Source organism: Miniopterus schreibersii (genome assembly GCF_964146895.1).
Source record: "Miniopterus schreibersii genome assembly, chromosome: 11".
NCBI classification, from domain to species: domain Eukaryota; kingdom Metazoa; phylum Chordata; class Mammalia; order Chiroptera; family Miniopteridae; genus Miniopterus; species Miniopterus schreibersii.
In genome coordinates, this window is record NC_138111.1 from 19,337,906 (window position 1) to 19,353,932 (window position 16,027).

Consider the following 16,027-nt stretch of genomic DNA (forward strand, 5'->3'; position numbering starts at 1 on the left):
AGAGTGGTGAAATCTGAGCTGAGTATTTAAGGGCACAGAGGAGCTGGCCAGGTTGGGGGTGGGGGGAAAGGTTCCCAGCACTTGGAGCAGCCTGTGGAAAGGCATGGGGACTCGATGGAGCAAGAAGAGTCATCGGGGGGCTGCAGGGTGTGTGTGCTTTATGGCGGGAGGGAATTTGGGGCAGGAGCTGGGACGACGGAGCTAGAGGGCCTGAGAGGTTTTAAGAGAGGGAGCGACAGAATCAGATCTGCCGCCATCCTGGCTGCCTCGTGCAGCCTGGTTGGACGGGAGGAAACCAGACAGGAGGTGGTTGTAGGGGTCTTGATAAGTAATGAAAGCTGAGCTACAGCCCTGGGTGAGGTGGAGTCATGGGTTGCCGTGAAGTGGCTAAGGGGACCCGGGGGCCTGTTGAAGGTGAGGGGCTGGCGTGAGGAAGGAGTCCGGGCAGTGCCCAGGTGTCCCCTTGCTGACTGGGGAAGAGGCAGGGTTTCCCCGAGGCAGGGAGCCCCAGGGGAGGGGCAGGCCTGGCACAGACAGATGGTGTATGGGGCTTGTTCTTTGAGGTGCCTAGAGCCTGGGTCTCCGGGGAACAGGAGAAAACAGTGCCCAAGCAAACCAACAGAGAGACAGTGACAGTGTGGATGGAGGCCTGAACCTGGGAGCAAACCAGCCCCCCCACAAACTCCTCTGCGTCTCGCTCTTCCCGACAGTCTGGATTTTCAGCATCTTCCTCTGAACTGAAGAGGAGAGAGATGTTGAAACGCTCTTATGAGCCAGGGATGGCAAATAGAAATTAGTTGGATAGCACTTGTTATTAGTGTTTTAATATGTGTTAAATGGCACTGACATTTTGTGTCTTTTTTTTTTTTTTTACTCTATTTTAGGAAAAATTGAAAATATATATTCATGAGACCTTTCATAGGGTTACTACTGACGTTGCCTCTTCTTTCTCCCCAGTTCTCTGCAAGGTCTTAATTTCCCCCAATTCTCCTGCTCTGGCCTTTTCCAAAGCCCATTCTTTGAGGTGGGGAAGGCAGTGCTGTATGTATGAACAGCCTGTTCCACAGATAAAGAAAACTCAGAGGGTAAGCGGCTTTCCCACGGTCCTCCTGAGGGTCAGCAGAGGAGCTGGTGTGTAAGGCAGATGCACCAGATCCCGAAGGCCCACATTACCACCTGCCCTCACCACCTCCCCGGGAAGTGAGCTGGCTTCATTAGAGGACACAGGCTTGGGAATAAGGGCTGTCATTCTCTAACTGTCTCCAAGGAGAGACTCCGGTTCTTGAAAATGAACGGGCACTGAAGGGACAGGGTCATAAGGCAGACAAGAGAAGTGGCATGTCTCTAGAGGCAAGGAAACGGTCTGAGATGGGGAGACACCGACACTGCCTGCAAAACTCTTGACACACTTGCACATGGCTGGAGAAGTTTACTAGAGGACTGCTGAGGAGGAGAAGCATTATATTGGGAAGGATCCCGTTGTGCCTGGATCCGTGAGAGGTTCCTGAAGCTGAGGACCTTCCAGTGCCAGGAGAGCCACCACGAGAGCCCCAGCCCTCCTACTTTATTGGTGGACTTCCCCACTGGGAACAACTCCTCGGAGCGCTAGGCCACACACTCATTTTTATGATATCACTCACCAAATAAATACATTCAGCACCTACGTCAGGGGCACTGCTGGCTGTGGAGCCAACATCTAGCCTCCATTTCCTCCTTCCTAATTGGACCCAGATTTCTCCCCATCTTATTCCTATTCCAGATGGAAATCATGATTAGCCTGAGACAATCAGATGACGGTGGTGATCAGCTGGCAGAGGCCCAGGGCCGTATGTGTGGGCCAACGCAAGCTGACCCAATCAGATCACAAGGCAGGTTTTACAGACTGTGCTTAGGGCAGAGTTTCTTGTGCTTCTCTTCTAGATGCGAGCAATAAAGCTTGGAGCGCCGAGGCGCCAGAACAAGAGAGCATCTACCCAGTGCCTCTCCCGTGGTCTGTGCCCAACTGACAATAACTGGCATCAGCATCACTGCACTTTTTTAATTCTTTAAATCACTGTTGTAGTTTCTTTAATGCCTTGCCAACTTGGTTTCAAGGGTTCTCAAAGTGTGATGTAGAAGCCGATTAGGATCTTCCAGCATCTTTGCCAATCATAAGCAAGAGTCCTGTGGCGCTTATGTTTAAACCAGGGCAGCGACTATATTTCTGTTTCTGGCCAGATTTAAGTTAATAGAATGATCAATGGAAACCAGGTATCTACCCATGCTGCTTCCCCCAAAGCGTGGCTGTCTACTACGTGGGGAAGCCTCTTTCCTGGCAGTCACAATTAGGAGGGGGGCGGGATGCAGGGTGGCTGGCTGGCACTGAGAGTGCCCCCTGAACACCCGCAGAGAAGCCTTTTGCAGAGCAGTATGTTTGTATCTAACAAAATAAAGACTCACCTACCAGTGATACCTGCTCACCTGATACTGAAGGCTTTGAAGATGTGCACCAGCTGGACCCAGCTGAGCTACTGATGAAATCGTGAGATCCCCTTGGGCCAGGCCTCCTTTCAGAAACTGATGACGCCGTGCTCCTGGCTCACCTCTCAGTCCTGCCCACTGAGTATCCTACAGTGGGCCAGGTGTGCTCATAGGTGTAGAATATCACTGGGAGCCCCTGTCCTCAAGAGGCATGCATTTCACACTCTGCAGCTGTCCTCTGGTCCAGATTCTGCCTTATCTTGTTTCGTTTTCACAGTAGATACTACTATTCTCCATTTTAATAAGAGACCAAGGCAGAGAAAGAATAGCCTGTCCAAGGTTTTAAAGCAAATAGGAAGGGGACTGGACACTCAAACTGAGTTCTCTTTGAGCCCAGAGCCCGTACAGTGAGCTAAATATCTTCTGTTGCTACATATTTTGTCTGAAGAAATCAAGCACTTTATGTTTTTGCAGGGCCCAGCAGAGAAAAATCAGTAGGTGTAGATTCAGGGGCCACATATCAAGTGCCTACCATAGGCCAAACTTGTCCCATCCTCTCTAAACTATTTTTATCTGAAGACTCCACTGTCCCTTCTCTACACATGGAGAAACAAAGGTTCCAGGTCCTCAAAGAGTTAACTGCAGTGAGAGGACTAGGATGGACTGCATCAGTCGAGCTCGGACTATGGACAGCACTGTGCTGAGTGCTTTACATATTTAATCCTCACGACATGCATGGCCAGGGACTTCTATCCTCAATTACACAGGTGGGGAAACTGAGATGTAGGGAGGTCATGTTAATTGCCCAAGGAGGAGTCAGGATTGGAACTGAGGCAGCCTGGCTGCAGGCTCTATCGTCACCAGCTGTGCTATATCTTTGCACCATCTACGCTCACAAAATGGAATGAAAATGCAGTCCTGCTATTCAAGTTCCAAGTTCCTTGACCTTCCTCCCGCCTCAAACATTTTGGCATCAGAAAGCCCATTGGGATAGTCTCTTCCCTGACCCAAATCTGAGAAGGCAGTGGGTGACCATAGACTGGGACCCACATGATCTCCATAAGGTTTTCCTCTATTCCCCCTTTCATGCCCCCTCCTCCCTTCTTTGGTCTCCAGGACCATTCCTTAAGAAGTATCTATCTCCCCTTCCAAAATGCCCAGCAGCCTTTAGGCTGGTGCCCCGTCAAGGACAGAAAGACACACAGAGGCAGGCTTCAGGGGATGGGCCTCCCAGTGCCACAGTCCTGGGGAGCCATCCCGGGGAATCGTGGATGCGCCCAGGCCTGTAGCCGAGGTCTTCCAAACGGCCCCCCGGAGCAAGCTCTTTCAGCTGCAGGGAAAGGTCAGCATCGCAATCTGATGTTTTCACACATCTTAAATGGATTTCAGAGGCACTGGGCCGCCCTGCTCCTCTGTTTAAACAATGCGGTTAGCTGCTGCAGCGTAGCTAGAGGCTGCGTTCTGGCCGCATTGTGCTGTGGTTTCTGGAAGCCACGCATGCAGTTAGCTAAACCGAACTAAGCTGCTTCATTAATGGAGCAAGCTCCGGAGAGAAATGGGAATAGAAACTGGGAAGTTTGCTTTCCACCCCTAATTCAGAAAGCCAGATAATTAAGTGGGCGGAGAAAGGAAGTGTCCCTTCTGATTCCAAGAGCTGTCTCTCTCTTTCCATTTTTTTTTCTTTATTGGGTGGTGGAGCGTGTGTGGAGGGTGGGGGGAGTGTTGTGAGGGAAGTCCTAGCAAAAGATTATTGCCCCGAGCCCTTTGAATAAGCTACTCGTGTCATATGGAGACCACAGTGATAACTAATTGTTTTCAGTTGTGCTGCTCAGTCCCAGGCCCCTCCACCGAGCTCCCTTCTCCAGGGCCCTGGCGGCGGCTGCAGACCTTACCCTCTGCTGACTCACCCCCCCCTCTCACTTTGGATCCCACCTCCCGGGCAAAGTTCATCAGCATGGACTCCACAGTGACCCCAGGCATCTGCCACCTGCCAGTACACACGGGGAGCAGGTCCCTTTCCTCTTGCCCCCTGGGGGTGGGGCGGAGGGGAAGGGGCCCTCCAGCTGCACGGCCACTGCTCAGTGGCGCCCTGGATCCAGTGTGAGTTCGCCCGGCAGTCACCCTGCCGCTGCCAGGGCTCCTTCCCTCCCGTGTAACCAGCGTGTCCAAATGGCTGGCACTCTGCAAGTCTTCCCTCCACCTGCCCTCGGGCTGCCATCCCCCAACCCTGGCCTCCTTGTTTCCGCATCTTGACACAGTCATCTTACCCCACTTGTCACAGCCACACATCTCCAGTGTCATCAGGGCCAATTCTGGCTCCTGCGCCCCCTGCCCTGCAGCTGGTCACCACCGATGTCCGGTCTACTCCCTACTCACCGCCAGGCAAGAGAGAGGAGGGTGGCCAACGTGAGCTCCTGAGGGAGAGCGGTGACATCCCGTTCTCTCTGACATTTCTTCAGAGAGAGAGAGCCTAGAGTTTCAAAGACACCTTTCATCTACCAAACTGCATATTTTTACTTAGATATTTAAAAAAGCAATCTCAAGCTCCGAAAGAAAATGCAGCATCGATGCCAAATCAGATCACTAACACTCGGTATCAACAGGAATATATTTGAATTTAAAAGGCTGGCTGGCTGCATCTGACAGCGCTGTGTCTCGGCTGCTTGAAGTCTGAGTAGGAGCAGGGCTGGGGAGAGGAGTCTTCAATAAACGTTTATGAAGACGGGACGGGTGGTAAGTAGGGTGACCATCCCCATCATGTGAGATGTAGGAAGTCAGGGAAGGCACCACATCAAAAGTTATATTTAGGCTGAGTCTTAAAGGGCAGGGCGTCTGGAAAGGAACAGACATTTGCAGGAAACGATAAGCCCGACACTTCGAAGCGTCTCTGTGATTGAGTGCTGTCCCCATTCCATTACACCCCTGGCCCTGAAGTATGTACAGCTGCAAGGAAAGGAGCATATCGTAATTTTTGTTAAGCTCAGGGCTAAAAGCTCACCCTGTGTATGAGGAACCGGTTTCTCAAATGCCTCCCAAAATCAAATGTGTGCTTTTAGACAGAGAAAATGCATTCGCAGTCAAGGTCATCTTTCCCCAGGGTTGTCAGCATCGGCACGGAGGTGGGGCAAAGCCTCACGATGGGAAGCTAAGGGCCCAGCAAGCCCCAGCATCTTCACTGGTAGTCGTTTTTCCCCGATGCATCTCTGTCCTCACTGTCCGTCAGCCGTCGGAAGACAGGTGCCATCTCGTTTGTCGTTATACCAAATACTTGCTCAAAAATATTGGTTAAGTACACAGGTAATGAGACCAGCATCCTGTGCTTTCTAAAGAAGAAGGGTTTCTACCTCCCCTACTGTTTGCAGAGGAAAACTGCTCTAAGTTCCTGACCATGGTAGAGGTTGCCAGTTCATGTCCTTCCTGGGCACGTGGCTAGACGAGACCACACTTTCCAGCCCTCTCGTGGGTGGGTGGGGCTGTGTGACCAGGTCTAGCCCATGACCAAGACATGAAGGGTTGGGTGCTACTTCCCAGATGAGGCATTTGAGCGGGTTAGACCACCTCCAAGCTCTTGCCATGACCCTGGGGTTCATTTGTTGAGAAGGTAGCATCTTTGGATAGATGGAGGAGCTTGGATCCCTGAAACACCAGTGAAAGGGCACCCCGCCCCCACAACTGACCCTCACTGGGAATTAGTAAGAATTAAACCTCTCTTGTGCTTTGTGGTAGCCCTACCATGACTAATGTATCAGTAAATTCCACTTCCTCTCCAGAAGACAGAGAGGGAGTATGGATTAGACATGAACTCAATAAAACATTGCTCATTAACTATCTGATGGAGGTAATGAGAACAGCTATGCTTTACAACAGACAAGTCCATCATGTTACTTTCTCTTCAGAAAAATACACTTCTCAACCTACAGTTCCAGAAAAGGGAGTATCTTGTGAGCATTTAATAATATTGTTACTAAGATTGTGATTCTTGATTGATCTTTCCCCCCCCTTGCTAACCAGGAAGCTCCGAGCCCAATATTTGGCTTACAGATGGCCTCACTGTGCCAGTTCCCTACTATTATCAATCACTTCGCTACTCAGTCCTTTGTCCCTTGGGTTCCGATTTATCTAACTTTGTTTTCTCTCATTGTGTTTTATGTACTCTTGTAAAACTTTCCTTTGTGAAGGGAATAAAGACAACGAGGAAGGCTGAGAACCAAATATTCAGAATGAGCTCAGAACAAACGATCCATGAGCCTTTGGTCTCCTGACAGCGAGGGCCGGCAGTGTTCATCAGCTCCGAGTCTAACAACCAGTGCTGTTGATTCCGATCAACTCTTCTTCTAGGTTTCAGGGCTATTAATTTTCCTTTGCTTTATAACAGGGTAGCTCACAGAGTAAGTTGATGATAATTACTGGTGCGGGATGCACAGCAAGATAGTTTGTGGCAGTGGTTGTAACTTACAGTTAGTTTAAAATAGCTCATGGATTCCGGGTCCCCAGATGACATTAATCACGGCACTTTCTCCTTCTGAACCACTTTGATTCACATTTTTGATGGAAAACATTCCCTCCATAAAATTCCCCAGTGGGTGATAAATACTGTACCTGAAGCAGAAATATGAACATTTAAAAATCCTCACCTTAGTTTTACCTTTGCTTTCCATACCTGTGTAGATTCAGCAGCGTGGGGTCTCTCTCAGGTCCATGCTTCGAAAGGCAATGCTCCCTCATTTCTACATTTATCTGTAGTTATAGCTATTATTGATCTACAACAGACGCACATAGACGCATGTGAAAAAAATTCTTTATTAATTTCTCACATTTTATTACAAAATGTATGTTGCAAACAACTTGAATAACCTACTTGTGTGTTTTTTTTGTTTTTTTTTTTAAACCCTTGGCTTCAAGAACTCAGGATCTCCCTATCTTTTATCAAGTATTGGGAAACACCGATTATTGCAGTCAATAGGTTATCATTTTGCTATTTATTTTCTTCTCTCAAGCTCTGAAAAAAAAATGTCCTCTGTATAAATTAAACAAAAAAATGTTGTAAATTCTATGTCATTACAGTCAACAGAATTATAATAATGCATCCAAAATGTGCGGCCACAAAATATCAGGTATATGTCTGAAAAAAGAAAAAAATGACATTCTAGCCTTGTTAAAAGGATAGTGGTCCCATACTTTTTATTAACAGGTTAGCAAAACAAAATCCAATGGATTACAATATTTACATGTCATTTGAAAAATAAAGTAGTGATAAAAGCATGTCACAATTATTTTCTTTTTCTTTCTTTCCTCTTTTTCTTTTTTTTCCTCTTTTTTGTTTGTTTTTTGGTAACCATTACAAACACCCAATCCAGGTATGGAACTGTTTAATACATTTGAAATGAGGCCAATTAAAAACAAATATGGACACGAAATGAATCTCTGTTTAGATAGTTCACACTTTCCCCATTTTCTGGTTTCCACATGATGGCCCTTATCCCTAAAAGAAAAAAAATTAAATTAAAATAAATGCCCTACAAATAAAAATTCTTAACAGCAAGAAAATAAAAGAAGAACATGCTTTTCAAGTAAGCACTTATTCCACAAATGCAATATCTTTCCATGGATTTTATTTGAAGCTATGTGGGACACTGTCATCTCAGCAATTCCCTTCCCTTTCTTCCCTCCCCCTCCCCCAACCCTTCCAAGTAAAAAAACAACAAAACAAAACAAAACATGAAAACCAAAGGATTCACACACACACACGCACACACGCACACATGCACGCACGCCCACACACGCCCACAAGAATGCACACATCCAAGCGCGCAAGCACACCGGCTTCTAAAACCTAGGCTTCAAGGAAAACTCTTTTCTACTTTTTTGGAACGAAAACTCTCTGTTCACAATCAGAACATATTATAAATGTAGACTCAGATTTAGCCTAAGCTGCTCCCTCCTGAAAAAACTAAGATGGGGAAACAGAGCAGCTGGCAGCTAGATTTAAACAAACAAACAAAAAAGTAGTTCTCCAGGCTCCTTGTAGGATATAAGTATTTCTTGTCCATTCTCACCAAAGGGGTGGGATCCCTTTATCCCTCAAATTAAATGAGAACCCCTCCCAAACACAATGCAAACAAGAACAAAACACAGATTTTAAATCACACACAAAAGCCAGCCCATCCTAACACAAAGTATTTGTGTGAGACGGATAATGTGTTCATCTGACAAGCAATGAAAGGTGAAGAGGACTTCCTCGTCTGGCCCACAAGCTGCATAGCTGTGCCGAAAAGTTTGGTTCTTTAGTTAAATTAAAAAAAAAAAAAAGTTAACGTCTTTGTTATTTCCATGTTTGAAATAAAAAACGTTCCTATTCACAAAAAACTAAATCTCCCTTGCCCCAAATTAAAACAGTAACAACACACCCACAAAAAAACAATTTATATGAAAAACTGAATTGTGCTGTGTTTGTAACACTCGAACTGATAGAAAATGAACATGTGGGAAACAAAACTCCACAGTCACCTTAAAATTAGCTCATATGAATCTACCAAATTCTAAATTATAGTTGAACACTAATAAACAGCTTACCTGGAATACAGGATGACAATTCACAAACAGTTATCTAATCATTAAAGTCTGTTTCTTTTTTTTTGTTTTGTTTTTTACTAAAATAATTAAAAAAATCACAGTATTTTAAGAAATAAAACCCACGAGGGGATTTTAAGCACAATTTGTGTTCCTTTCTTTAAAACTCTTTTTTTTTTTTTTCTCCATTCACCATCTTGCCCAGCAGTTCTCTCTACATTTAACCACGACGACGACAGGTAGTACTGACAAATGCAGAGAATTCCCTTGGTTAAGTTTGAGGTACTAGGAAACAGGTGACTGTTTTATGCAAAGCAGTTTGTTTTCTGTTTTTGTTTTTTTGTTTTTTGTGGTTTTTTTTGTTTTGTTTTTTCCCAAAGCGGCTGCAGTTAGGTCTTGAAAAAGCTTAAGGTATTAAAACTAGAAAAACGCACTGAAAGCTGTGCGTCAAAAAAGTTGTTCCCCTAAGAAGTCTTCTACCGTCGCGGCGCTTCCGTTGCCGCACACTGTCCGAGGCCGCCACAGGCCACGCCGTGCCTGGGGGGCGCCTCCGAATTCGCGAGCAGCGAAACTTCCACGGTGAAGGTCCGGAAGAAAAGGTGTAGTGATGGAAAAGGAGCCACATATTCCAACCATTTAAATAACTTTAATTTACATACTCACTCACACAGGTACCAGTGCTTTGAAAATAGATTGTTCAGTCCTAAAAAGCAGCTTTGTTCTATCTTCTCTTTTTCTGTCCCCCACGTCTCAGCCCAAGCTGGCCCTCCCACTTTTTCATCACGGTTCAAGTAAGGTGTGATTCAGAGTTTCACCCAACGCTTATTCCTTTTTGGCCTCTGCATTCTCCAGGAGAGATCTGTCCGCAGCTACTACACAGATGGCTACTGTCTCGTTCTTTAGGGAAAAGTCTATCCCGATTGAGTCTTCCTTTTCCTCTATAGAGGGCATCTTAAGACTGTCCTGCACGCTCTCTTTTAGGTGGATTTCTTCTCTGCTCACCTGCTTGGTGTCATTCAACGCCCTGGAAAGACATGGATGGTAGAGACAGATGAGTGGGTATTTTTTTCCTAACTGAATGAAAAATAAACAAGACTCACATCCTTATTTCCCTGGTCCTAAAGAGGCCTTGGGGTTTCCTTGGAAAATATGCCTCGAACAGAGAGTAATTTGTGACTTATCCTTGCTACATGCTGTGCTTAGGTCAAATAATTCTGGTATTTGAACCTACAAAAATATCCATTATTATACTATGTTTTGAGTATATTGTGCTTTGTTCTGGATTGACCCGACTGTTTTACGTTCCCTCCTCTACTGGGAACAGTGTGAAGTCGTAAGTGTGTAATAGCAAGTACTGTCTTATGCTCAAACTCATCAGTGGAACCTGGAAGCTAGGAGGATTGGCTCTGTTTATTAAGACTAAAAGAGCAGCTCAGGTATTGAAGATTTAATGGACAGGTTCAGAAACAAATCATAGAGATAAACAAAAAGCAAAGACCTGAGATGGAACCCCATGCCTTGGGAAGCTGAGCTATAGTCTCTCTGAAGTTTAGATGCTTCAGGTCTCAGGGGTATTTTGTGCTAAAAGGACCAACTTGTAGGTTCTGCGTCTGATGGACTAAGCGTGTCTTGCGCTGAGGACAATTTTAAGTTCAAGGATCTTACAAGTGTTTTGCAGGTACGCTCCCACCTACCTGGGAGGCAGGCAGAAGCTGGCCCTGGCCCCGAGGCAGAGCACTGAAGGCACCGAGAGGTGCGTGGGAATGTTCAAGGCCACTCAGGGAGTGAGTCATCAGAGGCAGGAACAGAAGCCAGATCTTTTGACCCCGGTCCGAGCTCTATCAGAGAATGTCATGCTAATGAATGCGGAAGGGACGCTGGCTGGAGAAAGCTCGAAACTTGTACGTGAGGGCCTGAGTGGGATTTGCCATTCGTATCAAGGGTGATTTTTCAATTGACTTGTGTCTGGGTGACCATTTTAAAAACCAACAGAAAAGGAGAAACCTAGTTCCTGACTCTGTCTCTCCTCCCACGCCCGGAAATGTGACACAGAGGGATCTGGGTGTCAGCAGGGGAACAACAGAAAACCCCGAAGAACCTGGCCTAGCCGCCACCTCACACTAGGGCAAAGGCGTTCTGGGGATGGCTTCACTTACATGCCGTGTCTCAGCACGTGCCTCTCCCACTCAGAGCCCTGGGAAAACGCCCGTCCGCAAAATTCACACGGAAAACGCTTCTGAGTGTTCATAGCAGCCCCTCGGTCAGAAAACCGCATCAGATCTGTAAGGAGAAAGGGGAACAAGTGTGACCTGGGAGCCGTGGGAGGCAGCAGAAGACACAAGCAACGTCTATGAGGAATCCTCCTCTCCTTCCTTCTTTCCTTCCCTTGCAAAACCATTCGTGAGAGCAAGTTCCAGATTCCCTGTTCTTTCTCCCACCTGGCTCTTCACCTGAGGACACTTCTGGAATGAATGGCTCTCAAGGACTGTTCCTGGTCCCCAGGCCCTGCGTGCCCCTGCCTCATCCCTCCAGCGGCTCTGTCACAGGCAACCTGGGTCATTCCAGTGGCGTCTCAGCACTTTTCTCTGTGGAACCCCCCGTCTGTGATGGTCTGGCAGCGCCTCACCGTTTAGCACCTATTCATTTTCTATCCGACACAAGTTTATCTTTGCTCACTAAATAGGCTCCTGAAAGCACCGGACCAAGGTACGGGGAACCTCAGGGTTCCGACCCCTTCCGGTGAGAACGCCTTCCCGACTCTCGACCTGCGGTCACCTGTCATGGATGTCATAATCAACACCTCACAGGTGGCTCCGAGCACTGAGCAAACGGCAAGCTAAGAACCTAGCGTCACACGAGTGCTGGACAACGGGAGCCAGCGTGAGGAAGCGCGTCGTTGGCTAACGAGGGATCCTGGCCAGCTGCCCGGCACCCACTCCTCAATCGCTGAAACCCGGGAAGGTGGGGACACACAGGCGTTTCAGGACAGGCCTGTCACAGACATCAAGCACTGTCATCGTTTTTGTCTCCTCCGTGGCGCCGGGCACATTAGAGGTCTGATAAACATAGGCTGGGTGGCTAATTGTTTACGGGCCGTTCCTCCTGGCAAACTCATAGACCGGAGCTTATGCCCGGAGTCCCAGGCCCGTCTTTCATTACGCCGCAGCGGGCCAAACCTTCCCCCCGCTCATACGCCGCAGGCCCAGGACAGTTCTGCAGCCACGTGGCAGGGAGACGGCAGTGCGCAGGGCGAGGGTGGTCGTCCTCACCGATTTGACCACTCAGCCCCTGTACATACAAGACGTTACTGGAAGATGTCTTCTGCTTGCAATACCCCAGCTCATAAACTCCACAGGATGACGCTAACAGGGTAGGTATCTCCGTCCTGCCTTCATCTTCAGCACAAAAAAGCTATGTGAATGGCGCCAGTTTTAACAAAAGATGAAACATTTTCTCACAAATTAAGATGATCACCACACCAGCCATTAAAAATAATTGCACAGACTATCTTCCTTGATTCTTTCCATTGGAAATGAGACAGCACCATCTGCTCAGCGCATTAATTTCTTAGCAGGGATTATCTTGGGCAAGAAATCAACAGAATGCCTTCCTGACTCCTCCCCACTGCATAATGAGAGGGGGCGGGGAGGAGCCCGCTCGGGTTAATTCTGCTTTCTTCACGCCTGGTTTCCTCTCTTTCAAATTCCCTCCGAGCTTTCTAGGCGGCACCTGCAGGGTGGCCAGCCAGTCCTCTCTCCAGTGCTGGCGTTGGAAAAGGTTGCCGGGAATGGGGTACCGACAAGGATGCGAGCCCCCTGAACTGAGTGCCCGATGACTCTGCCCTGCCAACGAGGGGCATGCTCCTGGCACACGTGGGCCTTTACCCTTAGGAAACATGAAACTACTCATCTATTCTTCCCAACGGCTCATGCTGGTTCAGCCTCAGAGGCGGTGGCCAATCATTACCTGTCACACACCAAATAGCTCCCCATCAGCCCCAAGCAGCTAGAGCCCTGCCCACTCTCTACTCCGGGAAGACGGGGCTGCTGGCAGGAACACCCCCAGGCTATTGTGTGTCCTTTCTTCTTGCTGGCAAGGATCTACATCCTTGGTGGAAAACTGATTCAAAGGAGACGAGACAAAGGGGGCTGTGCTTTCAAGGATCAGGAGGGGACAGAAAGGTTTAGGCTCATGATTTCCATGAACATTACTAGAAGTTACTCATGTAAATCCCCCACCTGGTGAGAGAGAAATACAAGCTCCTCCACCCTAAGACATTTCCCCCTCCATGTGGTTAAGGCTCATGAATGTGAGGCTACCCTCCAGTGAGACGCAATCAGACGCGATGAAGCTCTTTCTAGTTCAACCAAGCTGGTCCGAGGCCACAGTGTTCATGTGAGGGGGCAGCCAGGCCGGGCAAGCAGGGAAAAATCTGCCTGGTGCCCCACGCATCTAACTGCCATCTTTTTTCTTCCAATTTTCTGTGCTTTTATTTTGGAGGAGTCACAGGGGACGAAAAGGGGTTCTTGCCTCTGCAGTGCTTATCCCCTCTAAAATCGTGTGTGCTCAGCTGGAAAGACTCAAAAGTCACAGGACCTGATGAGGAGCGATTTATTTCTGGGAGAGGAAGGGCAGGGCGCGGGCATCAGGAAGCAAAAGGAGCCTCTCTACTCGCCTCTTTACCCTCTGCCCAAAGGACCCCTTTCCAGAGAAGTCTGGTAGCAGTGCACAGATGCTAAAGAATCCCTCACCAAGAACATATTTGTGCAATGTTAAAAAAGAGAGAGAAAACGAAAAACCATGCTCCTCCGATCACAGCCACTGTCCCTGTAAGAAATGGATGAGAACAGCAGATGCTGTACTAACAGATGCTGAAACTTGACAAGGGCAACCAACCTACACGGTGAGGACGTTTCCCTTGTCCATTTATTTTTCAGGTTAGCAGGGGCACCCTGGCACACCTTGGCTGGCAGTCCCTGCTCTCGTCTTAGCTGGGGGTTCAGGGGTCAAAGTGGACCCCCACTTTGCAAACCTGTGGTCTCCTGCCACACATCATGGAGGGCGATGGGGTGGGGGTGGGAGCTGCTTAGGAAAAAAACAGGGAGAACCTCGGAGGGAAATGGCCACCAAATACTCTTAGGCTTGCGGACTGATCGAGGAGGAAAAACAAAGCTATTTTGTGAAAGTTTACCTTAGAGCGAGACCCTAAGAGCACAGAATTGACAGAATTCAGGGTCAAGTTCCCTTCAAGGAGCAGTCCACTGTCCACAGGGCAGGGGACACGGTGCGTAGTGTGAAAGGGATCTTGATTTTGGAGCCAAAAAGACCAAATTCAACCTCTAGTGTTTTTTGTCTTTTGTTTTTTAAACACTCTGAATGAGCTCTTAAATTTTCTGAACCTTTATTTCCCTATTTGTAAAAAGACAGTAATACCACCTACACTGCAGGGTTATCATGTACGAGGTGGTTACTGTGTTTTGGGAACTGGTTATGTCTTGTGTGATATCTCAATGAAACTTTACACAACCCTAGGAGGTAAGCGATATATTATTATTGATGGTGAATGCACAGGGAGCTAAAATAATTTACCCAGTCATATAGCTAGCAGCAGAACCGAGAGCCAAATCCAGGCAGGTCAACTGCAGAAACCTCTCTGCTGCTAGAGTTAAAGAAGAAGAGCTTATCTGGAGACCAACACTGGGCCTGGCCCATGATGATGCTCAACAATGGCAACTACGCCCGGTTGGGCGTGGCCCAATGGTTGAGCGTCGACCTAGGATCCCGGCGATCGGGGTTCGATTCCCGGTCAGGGCACATGCCCGGGTTGCGGGCTTGGTACCCAAACGTCATTGATGTTTCTATCTCTCTCTCTCCCTTCCTGTCTCTGAAATCAATAAAGATATATTTAAAAAAAACACAAAACAAAAAACAATGGCAACTAACACCATTCCTCTCATCACTGCAATGACATCTATAGTGTTTATTTCTTATACCTACGTTATCCGTGTGCTTTTGATAAGTCTGCAGTAACTACAGTAACATATTTCAACCCATATGCTCACATGCACCATCTTGGGATTTCCACAATATTCTATGTTGAACAATCTAGAAAAACCACTCTAGGTCACATTAATGTGTATCTGTAACTACATATACATTTGAAAAACTTCATTTTGAAGATAATTATAGACTAAGAGGAAGTTGAAAAAAATAGTACAAAAATCCCATGAGACCTTCCCCTGTGTACCCTGTAAACACACGACTAAATGAAAACTACTGTTTTAGTCAAAACCAGCAACAAGGAGGTTAAAGGAGGGACACGCTGAGGACAGAGGGAGGGCTCAGGACTCCAGTCTTGGCGCCTCCCCCACAACCTCAGCAGCGTAAGCCAAGCAGCAGCAATTTCAAATAGGCGTCCACTGGAAGTTCATTTACATTCCTTGACAGCTCCACAGTGTCATCCCTCTTGCCTCCTGCCAGTCCTGGTTGTTAAGATTCCCAAGACACCCGTTTTCCTTATTAAAAACAAGTTCACCACTATATATTTTTAATAAACAAATACACTATAGTGAGAGAGAAAATGCCTGTTTCCCTTGGAGTTTCTATAGCTGGGAGGTTTTACAAGACATGGCCCCTGACATGTTTTCTCGAGTCAGTCGGTTCTGCTACTTAACTAAGAAGGATGCTTCCTTCTGTTATTCCTACAACAACCCCTGCCTCCCTCTGTCTCCCCGCGGACGTGCTGGCTGCCATCTGGGACTCGAGGGCAGGGATGAGACTAACCTCTGTCATCAGCCTTGCTGTTCATCTCTTCCTCCTTGTCTTCGTCATCGCTGCTGGAGCTCTCCAGCTTTTCCTTCATCTGTTCCAGCTGGTCCAAGTTAACCCGTCCAACCAGCTCAAAGTTACGGCTCACCTGAAAGAGGCCCAGACAGACAATGGGAGAATGAAACGCAGACTGAACGGGGCCTGCTTGCCTGGGGGAGAGAGCTCTCCT

At 47.6% G+C, this 16,027-nt stretch overlaps 1 protein-coding gene across 12 annotated transcripts in view; it reads right to left on the bottom strand.

Moving 5' to 3' along the window:
• Positions 1–7,244: 7,244 nt before the first annotated feature.
• ZNF462 (zinc finger protein 462) overlaps positions 7,245–16,027 on the bottom strand; it is a 132,155-nt gene continuing 123,372 nt past the window's right edge. For 10 of the 12 annotated variants that reach the window (XM_081151111.1, XM_081151106.1, XM_081151115.1 and 7 more), the window contains 3 exons: positions 15,814–15,946; positions 11,187–11,310; positions 8,744–10,054 (listed from right to left, as the gene is read on the bottom strand). In XM_081151111.1, the coding sequence (XP_081007237.1) occupies positions 9,853–10,054; positions 11,187–11,310; positions 15,814–15,946 (459 nt within the window). In that variant the 3' untranslated portion in view covers positions 8,744–9,852. Of the gene's footprint in view, positions 7,943–8,743; positions 10,055–10,724; positions 10,869–11,186; positions 11,311–15,813; positions 15,947–16,027 lie in introns of those variants that run through there. The other 2 variants (XR_013999838.1, XR_013999839.1) reach the window with 2 other exon arrangements.